The following is a 20,892-nucleotide window of genomic DNA, read 5'->3' on the forward strand; positions in this document are numbered from 1 at the left end:
TCATTAACAATGACTGTAGCAGATCTATCGGACCCCAGGTCTAGACTCACTTGAATGGCAAAGCTGGCCTGAGTCCCCTTTTCGGTCTGCATGTCTTTTGGACTGTGGAAGCTCTCAAGACTCTGGCAAGCTCTGGGAGGAGAGGGAAGTCCCTAGGGGCAGAGATCCTAAGACTCTGTGCAACTAAGACAGTAGGTGCTTGGGCAATTAAAAATAAAAGAAGCCTAGCCATAGTCGTTTCCAAATTATGGAGTTATTTCTAATAATTATACGACTTCTCCTGCTCGCTGCATGCTGTTCTGATTTTCATGACTTCTATGTTAGGTAGACACCAGAAATTCTCCTGGTCAGGCATAACTAATTTAGGTTTAGGGGTTTTTTTTCCCCTGCATAGTAGGAAGAGGACCTGTGGTTTATGCGTGGGACTCAGACAGTATGAGTCGTCTTCCAGCATCAGCTCAGTTCTGGGACACTGACCAAATAAATGTCAGGTAGGAAAGCAGTTTTAACCTGGGCCAATGGTAGGAAACAGAGCTAAATTTGGGCTCAGAGAGCAGGAGTAATAGCAATACCCTCCACGACTGCAGGCGTGGGTCCCTACCATGCCTTTGCCAACCCTAGCGCACATGGGCTCCCTGCAAACTCCTGCTTTGTCCGGCCCCCTCTTTTCCACAGGGCATCTGGCCAGTTGCTCGCACCTTCCTCGCACACTACTGCTGCTCTTTGAAGCTAACCAGAAGCTCTGTTGGGCAGAGATCCTGCATATTTCTATGTCCATCTTTCTCATCATCATATCCTACCATTTAGCACAGGGCCTGCCTTCCTGGAGGACTTCACAAAAATGTGTGACTGACTTTTCCTGGGACTGAGGGATTTCTTAGTGTGTGGAACCCTCAGTGGTAAAAATGGACCATCCTGGCAAACTGGGATAGTTAGCCACCCTAAGATTCAACACAGTTAAGGTTTGAATAGCAGGGGAGATGGAGGCAAAAGATGTGGATTCTCTTCCTGAGAGATTCGACTCTAAAAAGAAAAAGATAAGACTTCCGCCAAGATGGAGGCATAGGTGGAAGCACTGCGCCTTCTCACACAACTAAGTTTAAAACTAACAAAGTTTTAGCAACAAAAACGCAGCCAAACCACAGAAAATTGAACTACATGGAAGTCTGACAACAAAGAACCCTTCAGCCAAACTGGTAAGAGGGGCAGAGCCAGCAGCAGAGCAGGATCCGGTAGGAAAGATCCACCGGACTGACCCAAGCATGCGACCCAGGTGCGCCAGCAGCCATGGGCGGATCCCAGGTGTGGAGAAGCGGGCGGACCCACTGAGGGCACAAGGAGGTGGACCCACTGAGGGCTGATTGCAGTCACACATTCTCATGCAGATAAACTGGTGAAGGAACGAATAGTGAGATGGACCTCACAGGCCCCAGTGGCAGGAAGCAGCAGAGGGAACTGCCATTGCTCCCTCTCTGACCCCGCCCCCACCTACAGCCTCACAAAACAGCGACCTGGGTGGCCCCGCCCTGGTGAACAACTAAGGCTCCGCTCCTCATACATAACAGACACGAACAGATCAAAACATGGTTCAAGAACAACTCAGAGCCCCAGAGCCCATTAATCTAACCGACCAAGAAATAGCCAAACTTTCAGATGCACAGTTCAAAACACTGGTGATCAGGATGCTCACAGAACTGGTTGATTTTAGTCACAAATTAGAGGAACATATGAAGGCTAAACTAATTGAAATGAATGTAAATGCACAGGAAATCAATAGTGATGGAAAGGAAGCTGGGACTCAAATCAAAGGAGTGGACAAGAAGGAGGAAAAAAGTGACCAAACAGAAAAGGAAGAAGGAACAAGAATTCAAAAAAATGAGGAGAGGCTTAGAAACCTCCAGGACATCTTTAAACTTTCCAACATCCGAATTATAGGGGTACCAGAAGGGGGAAAGGAACAGCCACCAGTGGAAAACTTATTTGAACAAATAATAAAGGAGAATTTCCCCAATCTGGCAAAGGAAATAGACTTCCAGGAAATCCAGGAAGCGCAGAGAATCCCAAAGAAGTTGGACCCAAGAAGGAACACACCAAGGCACATCCTAATTATATTAGCCAAGATTAAAATGAAGGAGAGAATCCTAGAAGCAGCAAGAGCTAAGGGGACAGTAACCTACAAAGAACTTCCCATCAGACTGTCAGCAGATTTCTCAAGACACCTTACAGGCAAGAAGGGGCTGGAAAGAAGTATTCCAAGTCATGAAATCCAAAGACCTACATCCAAGATTGATCTATCCAGCAAAGCTTTCATTTAGAATGGAAGGACAGATAAAGTGCTTCTCAGATAAGATCAAGTTCAAGGAGTTCATCATCACCAAGCCCTTGTTATATGAAATGTTAAAGGGACTTACCTAAGAAAAAGAAGATAAAAAAGATGAACATTGAAAGGACAGCAAACTCACAGTTATTAACAACCACACCTAAAACAAAAGCAAACTAAGAGGACAGCTAGATCAGGAGCAGAACCATAGAAATGAAGATCCCATGGAGGGTTAGCAACAGGGGAGTGGGAAAAGGAGAAGGGGGGAGAAGGTACAGAAAATAAGTAGCATAGGCAGTAGGTAGAAAATAAACAGGGGGAGGGCAAGATTAGTATGGGAAATATAGAATCTAAAGAACTTGAGACACGTGGTCATAAACTAAAGGGGGGAAATGATGGGGGAGGGGTGTGCAGGGTGGAGGGGAATGAAGGGGGAAATAGAACAATTGTAATGGCATAATCAATAAAATACATTTAAAAAAAGAAAAGAAAAAAATGAATATTGCCTAGGAAAAAGGTAACAAGGTTGAGAGAGCTTTTCAATTTTTTATTTCCCCTCTTCCTTATTTTTAAACCATGCTAAAGGAGTACTTCCAGGATGAGAGGAAAAAGTGAGGGGTAGTGAGAGATAGAGGGGACACAGGATAATTGAAGGAGCAGCATCTTGTCCCCATGAAGCGGGAGGACGAGAGGCCAAGCTATGAAAGCAGAAGGTCCTGCCTGCTGGAGAGAAAGCCTCGTGTGTGAAAGTGGGGCTGGGAAATGGAGAGGGATTGGACAGGTGTTCCTCACACTGCTGGGTCATGGAGTGAGGAGAGGGGAATGGTGGCGGCTTGGCTGAAGATGAGCAAAGGCTTGGGACAACCACTAGAAGCTACAAGAAGACACCAAAACACACTCCGGGCACCAAGGGATGCCCAGCTGGGCTGGGCTGCTAACAGTGTAATTACCAATGAGGCTAAGATCCCTCGCCTGTCCAAAGTGACACAATGAAAAGCTTATTACAACGTATGTCTGGTCTTGAAAAACATCTACCATTACACTTATAAAGAAGAGCCTGTGGGCAAGTATGTGGCTAAACAAGAGATAAAAATACTTTCTAAGAGGCTGCAGTAGAAAATGACAAATGAGAGGAAGCAACACTAGGTTGAGCTCTCGGCAGGACTATTATCAGTGGGCGCTACTTACTGTGCGGCGGCCAGCGGCATGGTCAGGCACACACGCGCTCAGACGGCAGAGCAGCGTGGGGAGAAGATAAATCAGAGATAGGCAGCCGGGAGGCCACCTGGGGGCCGAACACCTATTATCGCCGTCCTGGACAACAGGGTGGTTCGGAACCTCGACATGAAGCCAAGCCTTGGCCGCCTGGGACTAAGAGCTACTCTCCTGCCGTTGGTGGGGATTTATACACACTCCATTCCAAATCCCCACGAAAACCCTTTGTGATAGTTACCAATGGAAAGACTAAGTCTTCATACAGTTAAATAATTGGTCTATGGCCGGTAAATTAGCCGAGATGTAGCTGAGGAGATTGACTGAGCCCCTTCCCTTGTTCTTCTTACTTTTCACTCATATACCAGTACGAATAATAACAATACTGAAGCACAAGCCTTAGTAAGAATTAAATGAGATCATGTATGTGAATGTTCCCGGCATTCCACCGATGCTGCTTATATATTCTTCCAGCATAGTGGCACTCAACTGGCAGCAGTTTTCCAAGGGACGTGTAGTAATGAGATGTTTTTGATTGTCACAACTAGAGAAGTGCTATTGGTATCTAGTGAGCAGAGGCCAGGGATGCTATTAAACATTTTACCATGAACAGCTTCCACAACAAAGAATGATCCCACCTGAAATGTCAACAGTGGTGAAGTCCCATGGTAGCATCATGCAAGGAACTAGGAACCACACAAACTAATAAAATACAGCAGAACCTCACAAGTAACAGGCGGGTGTTAGGACACTTGTAGATCCGGATTTTGAACCCACTACTTGCTTTTACCAAGTTATTTAACCGGACTGAGTTGTTATTCCAAATAGGAATAACAACAGTACCTACTTCATGGGACTGTTAGGAGATCCAGTGAGTTGGTGCTTAGCTCAGCGCTGGCGCCTGGAAACATAGTATTGGCATCACCACTATTAATGAAAGGCATGCCAGCGAGATGCTGGGACTGAGATCCTTTGTTTTACTAAACTAGGAAAGAAGAGGAAGTTACGAAACATTGCAGAGACATTGCAGTGGCCTTCATGATTGTCACAGGGTTACTTTTTTCCTACTGTGCAATTCTATCTCGGATAGTACTCATCACCAATCGATTTTGATAAATTAAATGATTGTTCAATAATACTCTGCTAACACAATGGAATTCATCAGTTTCACCATTTTGAAAGAAATTCTGTAGATACAAGTCTTCTGGAGTTGCAGAAGTTTTTTTCATCATTAATAAGACTCATTTGCACAGGCTATATTTCCCTGTGATGCCTTCTTAATAAATGTTTTATTCAGAAGAAAGCAATTTAGTGATACCACCTTAAGTCATATGCCATGGCCTGATATCCATCCCCCCTAAAAATTTTTTTTCTGAAAATATTTCAGTACTTTTGATTTGGGCAAATACCAACCTGGATTTTAAAATCCTCTGTAGTAACACTGAGGTTTTGCCTTTCTCACATGTATCCTTACAGTCTATACCTCGGCTGCCTTGAACAGAGGCAGCTCTCCTCTGCAACGTCATCAACGAGTAACATCTTTCATTTTCTGGGTGTTGGTCCCTCCCTGCGTGTTCATCTGCAGGTCTGCAGAGCTGAAGGGCTCCCTTTTCCTCCTCTGCCCCTCAACCATCCTGGTGAGGCTGTGGGGCTACTCAGCCACTTCAAGGCTGGGTAAAACATTTCTATGACTTTCCCCAAATCTCTTTGAAATAGCAGATCAGACTCCTCTCCCCAGGCCCCTGTAGATTCCACTCATAAAACCTGCTCTTCAGGGAACTTCACGGCCATCACCGTTCCTTCCATTTGGGTCAGTGTGGGAGTGAGGAAGCACGGGAGGGGGGCAGACATGAACGGAGGGAAGAACAGAACAGAAGGAGGGGGGAGGGGGAGGGTGCACAGCTTATAAAGAAAAGGGCAATCATCAGGCACACCGATGAGCGAAAAAAGGGGCACGAGACTTACAATTCTAATGGCTTCCACATGGGGGAAACCGCGAACTCATGTCTATAAAATACACTCGTAGAACCAATCCAGCGCTGCAGCGGCTTCAAGACATTTTATGCATTTTTCTCTCTGAGCTACCCAACAAGCCGCGAAGGGAGAATGGAGGAATACTGTCATCCTCATCCTCTCCCAGAAGAGACCTTGATGCAAAGGGTTATAACCTGCACAGCCTGCCTCACCCAAAGCGGCTGCAGAGTGAGAGGCGGGAAGGAACGGATCCCAGGTGCGACAGACGTAAGCCTCCTGTATGAGATTTGCAAGGAAAACCCACAGAAACAAAACATTAGAGGGCAGAGAAAGAGAAGCATAGAAAGAGAAGCATAGAAAGTAAGCAATGGCACTCATCAGAGCGGGAAAGGATGAAAGAAGGAGAAGGAGACGGAAAAGGGGGCGGAAAATACCTCAGAGGAAGAGGGACAGAAAAGAGCCGCTCGCCCAGGGACCAGCAAAGGCAGATCAGCCGGGGGCCGCCGGCGTCCAGTCCTCGGTAACGCTCTCACCCGGCAAAGCGAAGGGCCCACACGGGAAGCCGTCCTCTAAGAACACAGCCAAGTAAATAACATAACCTTCACTCCAATCTTTTCAATATAGGCTTTAATTCATGATGGACGCAAAGGGGAGAGAAGGGGAGGGACCAGGGCACCGTTTGGAAGGGTCAGTTACACTAACATACACTGACCTTTTGCTGAAAGGCTGGAGAGGAGGCAGGTGGCCACGGAAGCCACCTCGCGCCCCCGCTGCCATCCCCGCCCCATCACCCACACCCGTCTTGGTTTCTCGGCTCGTCTGTTCCAGGGAGAACCTACCAACGGCTTAAAAAAAACAAACAAACAAAAAAAAAAACACTTGCCACAGTGATTAAAACAACCCCCAACTCCTCTTCATTTCTTTTTCCGTTTTGTTGGTTTTTTTTTTTAATCAATTGAAACTTTGAATCCCGTCTCTTCTCCGCGAGCGCTTTCCCAATCGTTCTTTGCACTTAGGAGGGACCCGGCGGGCCGCTCCCCACAGCGGCCTGTAAGGGGAGCGAGGACGCCCCGCGTCAGTGCCGGTGCGCTCCGTCCTCCCCGGGGCCCCCTTCCCAAACCCCCTCCGGCCTCCAAGGACTGGAGTAAACCGCGCGGCCGTAGCCCGCGCTGTACTCGTACGACACCTGGTGGGGCGTCGGCGGCGGGGGCAGCGCACAGTCTGACAAGAAGGGGGAGAAAGAGGCCAGAAGGCCCGGCCCGTCCTCTCCGCCCGGAGAGTCCATCGTGGCTGGGTACAGGCGGCGCAAGGGCTCGGTCAAGGTCGAGCCGCCACGGGGGGTGGCCAGAGACGGCTTCTTGGTCGGGGGACAGGCCGGGGCGCTCCAGGTCTCGGGGTACAGTAGGCTTCCCACCATCGCTGGGGGCGGCTCAAAGAGGCCGGGCTCCATCTCCGGAGGTCCCCTCAGGGCCGTAGCTCCGGTGGGAAACACATCCAGCGGCTCCGCGGCGAGCAAGACACCCGCCTCGGTGCCAGCGCCGTAGTCCGGCCCCAGCAGTTCCAAGAGCTCCAGGTTCTCGGAGCCCTTCTCCAGGTCGCACAAACTCAGGCAGGGCCCCGACGGGCCGCACCCGCCTCCGCTCGCCCGGGGCTCGGTGAAGAAGGACGGGGGCAGGTTGCGGGCACGCAGCGGGACCTTCCTGGAGCCGGGCAGCGCCGAAACGCCCGCGGGGCCGGCGGTGTCCCCTACCGCGCCCCCGGCACCTGCCCCGCCGAGCCCCACGGTAGGCGCGGCCACCGAACCCCCGGTGGAATCGGCGGCCACGGGGATGTGGCGCAGTGAGTCGAAGAGGGCGGCCAGGCTCCGGCTCTGCAGGCTGGCGGCCGCAGCCGCCTGCGCCGCATCCCGCCGGGGGGCGGCCTTGCCGTGCACCGGCACCGCGACCGCCTGCGCGTTGGGAGCGCCGAGCGCCCGCTTGGCCGGAGTGTCGGCTGCGCCCGGGGAGGACGGGCCCGGGGACGTGGCGCCCATAAGACCGCTGCAGCGCTTGATCTGCTTCTGTAGGTACTTGCGGTGGTTCACCTTCCGCTTCGACTTGCCCGGCTTGTCCAGCGCAAGCTTGATGTTGCTGGACGCCGAGTCGATGAAGCTCAGCAGATCGCGGGTGGCCTCTCGCACGTCCCCGCCCTCGGTGCCCGCCAGCAGCGCGCCCGCTGGCGTCCCGGTCTCATCGTCCTCGAAACAGCAGCCCTTGTCCAGGGCTCCGAAGGCGCCCCCCAACCCATCTGGGGAGCCCCCGAAGCCGAAGGGGACGAAAGGATGCGTGCTGAGGAGCGCCGCCTGCACCGCCATCGCTGCGTCTCTCCCGCGGCTTGGAAAGCGGCGGAGCGGCCGGTGCGCCCCCGCCCGGTTCCCGTCGCCTTCTCAGGCCCAGACGCCACCCGGGCACCGTGCTTGTGGCGCAGCCTCCCTGCTCCGGGCCGGGTTCGCAGCTCGGCTTCCCGGGGGAGCTCATTAGATCTTGTAAGGGAGAGGGGGAGGGAGGGATCGCGCGGGCGACCGCCCCGGTGGCGGAGAGGAGGGGCTTACTAAATCTGGCCGGTGGGGGGGTGGCGTCCGCTTTTCTAATTTTCTGAGCTTTCTCAAGCTCATCGTCTCTTAACCCCTTAGTTTCCCTTCGCCCCGCGCATTACTCTCATCTACCTCCAGTCGAGAACAGTGAGGTTGGGAACTCCAGCTTCTTTACCAGGACGCCCTGGTTCGGAAGACTCTCCCTGAGGCTCAGAAAGTAAGAGTTCGGAGACCTGGGTTTCACTCCCAGCTTTGGCAACAACAGCCTCAGCTACCGGGCGCTTGCTTAGGCCTTGTGCTGTCCATACACGCCTCGTTTAACCTTTGAGCAATAGCCCTGTGAAGTACGCGTCATCATGCCCACCTAACAAATGAAGAAACTGAGCCTTGGAGCGTTTCCGTGGATCGAAACCACATTCAGCCTAGTCTGACTCAAGAGCTATTCTAAGCCCTTGACAACTCGTGATCCCTCTTGGCCTTGATTTTTTTTTTCATCTATAAGTTGGGGGGACACTTGTGTCTTTCAAGCTCTAGACTTGGTGGTAGGATTCTAACTCCAGTTTCCACCGGGCTTCCAAGTTCAATGCTCTTTCTTCGATCCGTTGATTGTCAGAAGTAACAATTAGCTGATAGTAAATTGAGGCCAACACGTGGTTCAGTTTTTATTAGTAGTAGATAGGAGGAAGCAAGGGAGAAGGGGGCTGACCCCACTAAGCCAGCTAGTGCTGGAAAGAGAGCACTAGCATCTTAAAACTCTCAGCATCTTAGACAAAAGGCGGATTGGAATCTGTAAGTCATACTATCTAGATTGTCCTTCTGGAACCTCTGTTGCATTTCAAGAATCACCTTGAAGTTCAGTTAGACCCAATTTCACCTGGGCGGTCCTCGTGGGATAGAGAAAGTGAGCGATATGGTAAAGCACAGAAGATGATTCAGAAAAGACTCGGGTTCTGGTCTTAGAGTCTATAGCCCCACCCTTGCTCTGATGAGGATGGATGTGGGCAAACCAGCCAACCTCTCCCTGTCTTAGCTTACTCATGTGAAATGCAGGTAAGTTTGCCTACCTCCCAGGGCACTTGTGATATTAAAGGAAACATCCTATGAAAAATTCGTATCTGCTGACTGTCCCATAACCTGTGATGAGTATTTGCCTTTATTTCTCTAAAACACAAAAAGGAGATTACATTCCCTTACACGTCTTCTCTATCACTAGGTGTTCATGAGGATTAGATGAGATAATATATATGATGACATTCTTTGTGTAATAAAGTGTTATCTGAAGAAGTTTTTATAGTTTAGGTGCAGAGTCTGTGTAGGAGAGATATAAATAAACCATCTCTTTCAAAACTCTTTTCTTTAAGCCTCATTTTTCAGTATGTAGCAAAGCCATTAGTGAGCACCCTGAAGGCAGAACCCTACCAAAGAAGAAAGGCTAGATGTACACTCTTCAGGAGATGAAGCAGACACTTCCCAAGTCAACACAGCTGAAACACACTCTTTATTCTTTAAATTCAAGTTGGCTCAATTATAATGTACCTTTCATTTGAATTACGCACACAGGATTTTGTCCCCCATGATTGGACTGTCCATTTATTCTTGGCGACATTTGCACTCAGAAAAACCGTGTGGGCCTATCCTTGCCTTGTATTTCTCACCCCTCAGACGTGGATGTCAGCTTTTCCCTCCCCCTTCCAGACCATTCCGTAGGGCTCAGGGTCTGGCAGCGACGAGCACTAACTCTTCTTCACCTTCTTTCAATGGAGCAGCTCTTACAAATCCCTAGCTACCGATTTCATGGGACAAGACATTGAATTCATATCTTTATAGTCTGAAAGTCTGAAATATCTCTCTCAATCCCCAGGGAATTAGTGAAATTCTAACATAATCATATTCAAAATCAATGAACTATAAAAAGACTCATATGTAAAAGTTTCTGTGTTTTCTGATCAGTAGTGTTCTAAGCATCGGAGTTGGAGGCAGGTGAGGCGAGGCTCAAATTCAGGCACGCCACCTGCTGGGTGAGTGTGCCTGCATGAGGCTGCTCATCCTCGGAAAACTCTGTTTCCTCGCCTGCATGATAGGAATGGTCATAACTGTTCTCAGAGTTTTGTGACAATTACATGGCATGACAGGCAAATAATACCTCTGAGTCTTACTTTTTCTGTCTGTACAATGAAGATGATCACAGCTCCTCAACAGTGTTCTGAAATGGTATAGGTGAGCACATACCAATCCCTCACCAACACATTAACCTATAAAATGAGCATCAATTGTTCTTTCCCCTAACAAAGTGAGGGACTCTTTTCAAATGCGAAAGAGCAACTATACCTGCCCATTGTAGACACTTAGAAAAAAGCAGTGTAAAGTATAGAGAGAATGATGAAATTAGAGCCAGTGATTGAGACTGAAGAGCAATCTACCCTCTTGTCATCCAACTGACTAAAGAAAAGTCACTTAATCCTCTGGACCTCAATGTTCTCATGTATAAAATGGGAATCATAGCCTGAGTCTATTTGATCAGGCTATTGTGAAAAAAATCATTGAGATAGCAGAAGTAGAAGTTCTTTGTCAGTCATAAAGCTCCATGTACAAATATAAGTTTTTCTTGACTTAGAAGTTCTGTAGCTTGATTTACAAAATTGATTCTTAATCATAAAATATCTATCCAGTCCCTGATCCATTCAACTGAAAGATGTTGACACCAACAATGGGCTCAGCACGGTGCTGGGACCACCAATAGAGAAGAAGCCATGATTCCTACCCTTTCCAATGCAAAGACAGACCTGCAAACAAGCCACTGTAATACAATATGATACTTTGCAATGGAACTAAATTAAAGGTACAGTAGTTGATGGAGTAAAAGGACCAGCAATTCAGCCCAGAAAACTTGGAGAAGGCTGCATTTGAGCCAAGACTTGGTGCCGGCAAACAAGCAGCATCTCTGGGAATAGCCTGGGCAGAAGGGCATGGACCTATCAAGAAAATGGTGTCTATGGAAACTACAAACAATCAGGCAAACAAAGAACACTGCTTGAAATAGCTTCACACCTAAGACCAAAATAAATTCTTAAAGTTTCCAATAGCTGACTACATTGTACATGTAGACCTCAGCTCATGTTCTCAATTGCTTTTCTCCTTGATCTTTCCGTTCTGGGCAGGCTCCATTTGGCATGAAATTAGGTTTGACAAAGTCAGTGGCCGGCTCCTGCAGGGCCCAGAGCCCCTCCTCCCGGACCCGGAGTGAGCACAGTCACTTGAGAGGCTTTGACACCAATACATTTCACTTCCTATGAGGCAAAAGGACCCTGCTTCAGGCTGCACTAGGGCCTCTCCACAAACCTCCAAAAGAGAGCTCTTTGGCTTCAGTGATACCTAATGCTGAGCAAAGGGGATTAGTCTCCTTGGGAACCAAACCCCCCAGGGGGCTCAAGGGCTAACCGGCCCCAAACCATTTGGGAGAATTGAGATTTCACATTGTTCTTTTAGACTTGGAATTCAGGACATTACTTAAACAAAAGCCCACCTGAGAGCTGCCCTCCTTTCTTGTGGGTAAATATAGCAGCAGGATCAAAAGCTGACTTACTAATTTTGTTTTCCTTTTTGTAACTTTAATCGTATTCCTTACAGGACACTCTTAGTCCTCAGAGATGTCAGGAATGCACATGCTTAAAGGGAGAAATAATTAGGCATCGTTTTTTTCCCTCACTCTCTCCCCTTAACAGTTCGTTTCCTGTCACTCACGAGTGTGAAGTCTCAAATAAAACAAATTCAGTTCCTCAGTTTCACTACACAACTTATAAAGTATCAATTTCATCAAAAATGTTACCTTACAAATTGTACACACCCCAAAAATGTATCTCTTGGTTTTTTTTTTCCTCATCCTTTCCTCGTGCAAACCAGATTCTACTACCACTAGGTCTTATTTCCCATCCTGACCTATTGAATGTTATTCTGGTCACCTATAGTTGTATAACAAACTACTCCTAAACTCGGTAGCTTAAAATAACAGCTATTTCATAATAACTCACAGTGTTATGGGTCAGTTATCTGAGCAACGCCTGGATGGGTAGAGAAAATACTATTAAAGAATTATTATTTTTTAATTGTAGAACCGAAGGGTTCATGGTCAAATACATGAGGAAATCTGTTACTTGCATTCATTTTTCTTGGAGTCATCCTTTCTTCTCCAGCGATGCTCCATTCTCCTGCTTCGATGTGGACCGATTGTCACAGGCCTACTGTACACTATCGTTATGACACTTCTCTTGGTCATTTTGCAGGGAATCATCTCCTTCTCTTCCATGATACATGCCCTGTTACTTGGATGCCTCTTCTTTCTTTCTATTTTCTTTATAATTCAGTGGGTCTAGAAGTATTTCCAGCTTGAAAGATGCATACATTCTTGGCAAACAAAGGGGAAAAAAGATTCACACAAAAGCACATTATTTCGAATTTTCAGAATTCAAATAAACACAAGATTCCAGGTGGAAATAAATGTCATGATGTAAAAAAAATCAGAATAACATCAGCCCTCTCGTTAATAACACTTGGAAAAACATGGAGCAATGTCCTTAAAAACCTGAAAGAAAAATTTCTCCTTAGAATTCTATACAAAACCAAAGGATCAAAGTTGAGGGTGGCATACTAATTATTTTTTAGACACGTGACATCTTAAAAATTGCCTCTCAAGAAACCTCCTCAGTGAACCACTGGACAGTGTGCTCCATAACTGCACTGGGAGGACTCGGAAAGGGAAGCAGGCAGCACCCCACGGAGGAAAAGGTGTACGTGCCCTGTAAGTAACAGAGTGTTCAGGGCAAGTGGTGTTTTGAGGGCTGGCACTTATGAAAGACAAAAGAGAGAGACAGGGGAAGTGGACCAGGAAAGCTTTCAGAGTACAATGCAAATCTAAGACTTGTGAAAGGACAGAGGAAGCCAAATCCAGCAGGGAAGTCCTCAGATTTGTAGCTCTGACAAAAGTCTCTACAAGCCTACAGGGGACACTAGAGCGAAGATGACTCAATAAGGGATCCTACGACTAGGCAGCAATGGCTAGACCTCTGCAGCACCACCTTGCCCAGGCACAGAAGGTGCTGCTACTGAACAGAAGTGTGGGGTTCTGCGGCCTGCCATCACCCTCTTTGTTGTATCCGCAAATACCAAAGGCAGAGGTTTGGTGGAAAAGGGATGAAATTGTTTATTCAAAAGCCACATCATTTTGGAAGAATGGCAGACTTCTGTCTCAGCACCCATCCCCTCTAGAAGAGCCAGACAAAGACATTGCCACCCTCTGCCAGACCAATCCGAGGCTGTGCCCCAAGTTCCTTTTCCACCTTAAAAAGATCCTTCTTTGAGGAATTGCAGGCGGGCACTGCCCGGTCACCCAGGCAGCTTAGCTTGTTCCCGGTTGCAGGCCAGCTTCAGGCTCTCTGAAGTCCTTGCGCATTCCCCAGGCTGCCATGCCAAGCCCCAGCTCCACACACCAGGGGCCTGGGCAACCTCCACAGCCGGCCTCAGAGCTCCATCCATTCACCCGGCACCCGCTGCCTAGCCACTGGCTTCCACGGTGTGCCATGTCTCCTGAGTGCTCTGGTCCCTCACAGAGCGAGCGAGGGGGTTAATAAGAATGTGTTTTTCCCCTCCATTTAAATCTCCCAGCCCCAAATTCCATGCACTCTGCAAGAGTTCAGCTCCCCATCCAATCCCTATGCTTTTACTAGGCTAGACTGGCAGGTCAGCACCTCCCCCTGCTGCCATGTTCTGGAAGGGAGCAGGAGGGCTTTTCACTAGCCTTGGGCACGCTCTGTGAGGGCCTCCTCCTTCTTGTCTCCGCCCCCGGGGTAGGGAAATCTGTCTTCAGGCCCCATGCTAGCAGCACAGCTTCACCCCTGCTGCTTTGGGTGTTTGCTGCGACCCCTCTCTCACTCTGGGCCTGAGGAGGCCGTCTGGGCAGATCTCCCTGTATCAGCATCATCTCAGGAAGAGTGAGGCCTCAGCTTAGAGGAGGAAGGAAACCTGAACCAGGTAACACCTGGAGGCTGCCAGCTCACCACACTCGTGGCAGCTGGCTGAAGAGCTCTTTCTTGAAGAGAAATCAGAACACTGCATCCTCTGTGTCTGCCATGTAAGATTATTTTCAAACATGCAGGTAAAAATAGAAATAAGAAGTAGTTTTTACATGTTTGAAGTGAGAGTCAGAAATAGAGATAATGAGGAAGAAAATTGTAATACACCGCTATTTTCCTTTTTCTAAACTGTGCACATATTTACTTTAATAAAAAATCTAAATTTAAAAGGTCATTCTATAGGAGCATTTTTACTTTCTTCACAATTACTTTATTTCTAATAGGAATAATGACACTATAATGCTAATAAGGACATTGTAACAATGTCAAGGGTATTTCTCAAGCGCCTCATCTTAGCAACATAATCAGTATCTTAAATAATCAGGACTAATCACTTTAGGGATGAAAGTTTAACACTGTTTTATGTTGCCCTGACTGATGTGGCTCAGTAGAGAGGGCATCATCACAAACCAAAAGATCGCCGGTTTGATTCCCATTCAGGGCCCGTGCCTGACTGAGTTGCGGGCCAGGTCTCCGGTGGGCGGCATGTTTCTCTCACACGCTGATGTTTCTCTCTCTCTCCCTCCCTTTCCTTCTCTCTCAAAATGAATAAATAAAATATTTTTAAAAGATTGGTTTATGTTGAGGATAAAATAACAAAATTTCTAGGAATAGAACTATGGTGAAAGCAACTTGGTGACCTAAAGTTTAATTTTTTTCCTTTCAGGTTGATGATTCCCACATATTCAAAAAGGAAATTAAAGGCATATTATTGAAAAATTTTTCAAAACCATATAAACATACTGCCGTGGAGCACTGAAAAATGCTTCCTAGAGCTAAATGCAGCCAAAAATAGAATTGGAAATGCATTCACAGCCATCCCCCAAATTACAATATTCAAATGTGTTATGTTTGTAAAATTAATATCTGATGGAATGAGAGTTAGAAATCTTTATAATTGGCTATTGGTCATAGAAAACCAGGTAGATGGTTACATACACAGATGCATACATACATACATACATACATACGCCTACATGGCTAGATGGACAGGTGGACAGAGAGAGAGATCCTAACGTGAGCAATTTCTGGCATACGTTCATGTGCCCAGACTCTATTTTTATGCTTCATTTCCTTGATATGTTAGTTATTTTTATCTGGATGCCTCATGGTTGCAAGATGGTACATCCACTTCCAGACATCTCACCCCTGTTCCAAAAGGGCAAAGAGCCTTTTCCTCGGGATGCTTTGATTTTATACAGAAAGAGAATTCCTCCTCAGAAAAAAAAATCTCATAGACAAAATTGTATTATATGTTTACCCTCCCACTACTTAGCAACCAGGGGGAAGGATATCACCATCATTTGTTTAGACCAATCAGAATCTACCCCCTGGAGCTGGATAGGTATCTGCACTTACTGAGATGGAGGGATCTCTGCCCCAAACCTAAACAGATCAGTGTTGATTTTTTGGGAAGAAGTGGGAAGGATGGCTGGTGGTCATACAAAGAATAAGAAAACTTGTTTGATTCAAATATCCAGAACTGTCTAACAGAACCACCAAACATCCGCTGTCCTTCCCGGCCACCTGTAACTGTGAGGTAGAACACGTAACACAGTATGAATGGGCGGTGAGAAAAGTCACCCAGTTACAGCATGTGACCTGCAGCTGCAGCAGTCTGATACTGATCTGGAGAGCTGCGTACAATCCGAAAAACCACACACTATTTTATTAGTTTGGTATGAAATATTTCTGTTACTATTTAAAGATGTGTTCTCTCGCTATAAACTGGTTAATTTTTTAAATTGCATTTCATTTGCTTAAATCGGTAATCTGTGCTAATGGTATGGCACTTCTTTTTAGGTGTTAAAAATGTTCTGGAACTAGAGAGGGATGATGGTTATAAAACCTTGTTAATATATTAAAAAACACTGAATCACACACTTTAAAGGGTGATTTTCATGGTACACAAATTATATCTCCAACAAAAATTGGTGGTATGCATGTGTGCTGAGTTCTCATTAAGAGGTCTCAGATGTCAAAAGTTTGAGAAACAGCCTTCTAGGCAATCGAGAGGTGAGCACTAGATCTCCGGAGAGATGGAGTCAGCAGTGAGGTAGCAGGTCTCCCGTGCCTGCTTCCTTCCAGGCAAGTTTCAGACAGTGTAGAGACAGACCCTGATTCATGTGGGCTGTTAAAACTGTTCTACATTATGCTGGACAACCAGCGTTGTTAAGCAAACGAGCAAAACTATCAGTTTGCTATCTTAAATTCCTCTCTTCACAGAGCACAACACTGTTCTGATCCTATAACTTCCCAAAGGGTTTGGGCATTATGCCATTCTCAAGGCCCTCAACATCCAGTTTGTAACTAAGGGAAGTATAGAGGCTGTGACAGCACAGAGGACTGAGGAATAACTGGCTAGGAAGTGAGAGAAGGCTTCACACAGGCTTGCAGGCAGGAGAGGAACCTACCATGAAGGAAAAGGGGCAACTAACATTTCAGGAGAGGGCACAACCAGGTAGGAATGCAGAGAAGGAGGAGATGGAATGTATTAGCAGAACAGTGAGATATTCATGTGAAATATGCTTCGTGTTGATGGGAAAGGCTGAAGATGAGGCCATAGCCAGAGGAGAAGGTACTGAATGGCATATCAAAATTTTGGCATTATTATACAAGCAATGGTGAATTATGAGGGATTTTAGGCACAGAAAATGGTCAGTTCTTTATTCTAGAAATATTGCTCTGTGATGTTATGGGATGGAATACATTTGGTCATGTAAAAGGTACTACCAAGCAACAAAATGGATGAACCTCATGAACATTACGTTGAGCCAAATAAGCCAGACTTAATGGAGCACATACTTTATAATTCCGTTGGTACTATATCCTGGAACAGGTAAACAAATTTATGGTGCCTGAAATCAGAATAGTGCTTTCCTGTGGAGGAAAGGATCGTTGGAAGGGGGCACATGTTGGTTACATGGGTGTATGCGTTTGTCAGGACTCAAGGAACTCTACCCTTAACATCTGTCATGTCTGTATTTGTGCATTATAGATAAAACACAAAAAGACAGGAATCCTGCTCTAGTGTTAGTGCAAAGCATGGACTGGCAGAGAGCAAGGCTGAAGAAGGTGAACCTGCCTTTCAATTATTTTCTCTTCTTGTTATACTTCCATCAGGCCCGGCTTAGGCATGTGGTCAGTCTGCTGCAAGCCCGAGCAGATGGGTCCAGGGGGAAGCTGAAAGGTAATTTCCAAGTAGTGATTGCACCCCTTCCTTTTCCTAAAAATGGGAAAAATTACATAAGACCCTCCAGGTGGAATCTTTTTTGTTCAAACTTCATTCAAACACCTGGTATCTGACACATCTTAGAAACACTAGACTTAAGTTGACTCGCTGGAGAACAATTCCATCAGAACACAGCGTGGACACCAGAGAGACCCAGGGCTTCAGGAGGGAAGGGTGACTTGAGCAGTTCTCAGCCCAATATCCGGTGTGGCAGACAGAAATGCTTAAAGTCCTAGATCCTATTATATGAGGTTGAATTCATTCAATTAAACAGCTAAGCAGCTCACTCGGCTGCTGGGACACTTCTCTGCAGAGTGCTGAAACGATGGCCGGAGGGGCAGCTGAAGTTTGCTTTCTCCTGTGTGAGGCCAGCTGGAGTTGCCCAGCACATGGCCAAGCTGGGGGGGGCTAACAATCGCATAATTGCATTAAAGCTGCCTCTTCTTTCAGGAAAGCACTTCCTGGCCACATCAAGGAGGAAATGAGTTAAGAGTGAGCTTTCCAATCTTACAATACCACACCTATCTTTTACTACCCCCTGACTCAACTCATCAAAAACACTTTAATGAAAAGAGAATCTGAATTTAGACTCCCATGGCTAAGGTTAATTTTACTATATTATACTGGGTCTTTCCTCGTTATTATTAAACTGACTTTTGTTGGGCATAGAATTTGGGGCAGAAGGAAACGGATTCCATTTCTGTAAGGTAGAATCAGAGTATCTGTAATTCCACTGTACTCTCTGAGGATACTGTTCTGCTTTCAATTCCACATGAAGTAGCTCCGTCTCTCAAAGCCCTCCCAAAGCTCACCAGCCCAGGCTGTCACGTCTCATCCCTCGTGCGTCCCTGACACTTTAACTTTTTTATGGCACTTCTTCATTCAACTGTCCACCCACTCAACAAGCATTTACTGAGTTCTCACCTTCTATTTGAAGCTGAATTGGGCACTTTCACATATTATTCACTTAATCCTCACAATAACCCTTTCAGGTAGTTAATATCATCCCCATTTTTACTGAAGACACCTAAACTCACAAAGCTTAGGTTGCTGAAGGTCAAACAGCTGATGCCGACAGTACTTAGCTTCAAGTCTAAATCCTATGCCCAGTCTGCTTTGAATCAGCTAGTTCTTGTCTATCATTGTCATGACAGACATAGTACATATCTATTGGGGCCTACTATGTGTTAGGCACCATCCTAAGCACCAAGGATACATACATAGTTAAGTCCTGGTCCTAAGAAGGTAGACATGTTCCTAATGATCTATTTGAGCCCAACAGTCATGACATTTATTTACTCATTTACTGAGCACCTGCTATATCCTGTGAACACCATGCTCTAGGCATAGAGGAATGATATAGATGTGCTTCCTCAGAACAGTGTTTTTTAAGTATATTTTATTGATTAGGCTATTATACTTATTGTAATTTTTCCCTTTTTGCTCCCCCTGTGCCTGGTACCCCCTTCTCTCCAGCATTACCCTCCTTAGTTCATGTCCATGGTTCATGCATATAAATTCTTTGGCTTCTCCACTTCCTATACTATTCTTAATGTCACCCTGTCAATTTTGTACATACCTATTATGCTTCTTAATCCCTGTACCTTTCCCCTCATTCTTCCCCTTCACCTCCTCCCCATTCATAACCCTCCATGTGATCTCCATTTCTGTGATTCTGTTCCTGTTCTAGTTGTTAGCTTAGTCTGTTTGTTTTTGTTTTTCAGGTTCAGTTACTGATAGTTGTGAGTTTGTTGTCATTTTACTGTTCATGGTTTTGGTCTTCTTCTCTTTCTTAGATAAGTTCCTTTAACATTTCATTTAATAAGGGCTTGGAGATGGTGAACTCCTTTAACTTCACCTTGTCTGAGAAGCACTTGATCTGCCCTTCCATTCTAAATGATAGCTTTGCTGGATAGAGTAATCTAGGTTGTAGGTCCTTGCTTTTCATCACTTGGAATATTTCTTGTCAGTCCCTTCTAGCCTATAAGGTCTCTTTTGAGAAATCAGATGATAGCCTGATGGGAACTCTTTTATGAGTACTCTCTTTTTTTCTCTTACTGCTTTTAAGATTCTCTCTTTATCTTTAACCTTTGGCATTTTAATTATGATACGTCTTGGTGTGGTCCTCTTTGGGTCCAACTTGTTTGAGACTTTCTGTGCTTCCTGGACTTGTATGTCTATTTCCTTTGCCAAATTAGGAAAGTTTTCTTTCATTATTTTTCAATTAAGTTTTCAATTTTTTGCTCTTCCTCTTCTCCTTCTAGCATCCCTATGATTCAGATGTTGGAACTTTCAGAGATGACCCAGATTCTTCTTATACTAGCCTTGTTTCTTTGAATTCTTCTTTCTGTTCTGGATAAATGTTTATTTCTTTCTTATTTTCCAAGCCATTCATTTGAGTCCCAGCTTCCTTCCCTTCACTGTTGGTTCCCCGTGGATTTGTTTTTATTTCACTTAGTGTAACCTTCATTTCTTCCTTTATGTTGTTGCTGTACTCAGTGAGTTCTCTGAGCACACTGATCACCAGTGTTTAGAACTGTGCATCTGATAGGTTGGCTGTCTCCATTTTGTGTAGTTCTTTTTCTGGGGTTTTGTTGTGCTCTTTCATTTGGACCATATTTCTTTGTTTCCTCAATTTGGCAGTCTCCCTGTGTCTGTTTTTGTGTATTAAGTAGAGCTGCTTTGATTCCCTATCTTAGTACTCCTATTAAGTTACACAGAGTATAAGTTTAGGTATTGCCCAAGGTGGGGCAACTCACTTCACTGCTTTGTGGCTCTGTGGAGCAGGGGAGGGCTTAGAGAGGGGACAGTGCCACTGCCTGGCTTCTGGAGGTTTGCCCAGCACTTTCCCTGTGGAACTGGCACCCTTCCAGCTGTTGCTCTGGTGCTGAAACCCAGAGGTGGCAGAGTGGGGGGTCTGTATATATTTTAAGTCCTTACAGGCCCTTTGTACAGAGTCTCCTGAAAATCTGGCAGTTTCTTCCACCATCACAATCTCTGGATGGTTTTTACAGCCAGAAGTTATAGGAATTTATCTTCATGGTGCTGGAACCCTGGGCTGTGCCACTCTGGCTTGGGGCTGAGAATGCTCACCCCCAAGGTATCCCTCCCAACTTTTATCTACCACATGAGAATGTGGTGCTGCCCATTTTGCCACTGCCTCCTCTCCATGCCACATCATATCTCCTCTCCTCTCCCTCCTGACTTCACATCTCTGCCCCTCCTACCCTTCTGGATGAATGTGGCTTCTTTAACTCCTTGGTTGTTGGACATCCATACAGTTCAATTTTTTGGCAGTTCTGGGTGTAATTTGTTTTGAGGTTAGTTCTAATTCTTCCTGGTGGCACAAGGAACCTAAGTGTGTCTACCTACACCTCCATCTTGACTGTAAGTCTAGGAAAGTGTTTTAATAGAGGCACAAACCAGTTGTCACTGGAACACACAAAAAAGAATAATT

At 46.1% G+C, this 20,892-nt stretch overlaps 2 protein-coding genes across 2 annotated transcripts in view; one reads left to right on the forward strand and one right to left on the reverse strand.

The window, feature by feature from the left end:
* Window positions 1-6,118: 6,118 nt before the first annotated feature.
* On the reverse strand, window positions 6,119-8,060 carry FAM181B (family with sequence similarity 181 member B). Its single transcript, XM_037130472.2, has one exon. It carries the CDS (start codon window positions 7,857-7,859, stop codon window positions 6,582-6,584), a length of 1,278 nt encoding a protein of 425 aa, XP_036986367.2. The 5' UTR covers window positions 7,860-8,060; the 3' UTR covers window positions 6,119-6,581.
* Window positions 8,061-17,248: 9,188 nt separating this feature from the next.
* Window positions 17,249-20,892, forward strand: part of LOC119038061 (calponin-2-like) — a 29,611-nt gene continuing 25,967 nt past the window's right edge. The window contains 1 exon segment of the mRNA XM_053670733.1: window positions 17,249-17,393. Coding sequence (XP_053526708.1) covers window positions 17,249-17,393 — 145 coding nt within the window.

This window comes from Artibeus jamaicensis, unplaced genomic scaffold, assembly GCF_021234435.1.
Source record: "Artibeus jamaicensis isolate MK-2021 breed Jamaican fruit bat unplaced genomic scaffold, CSHL_Jam_final contig_64, whole genome shotgun sequence".
Taxonomy (NCBI): Eukaryota; Metazoa; Chordata; class Mammalia; order Chiroptera; family Phyllostomidae; genus Artibeus; species Artibeus jamaicensis.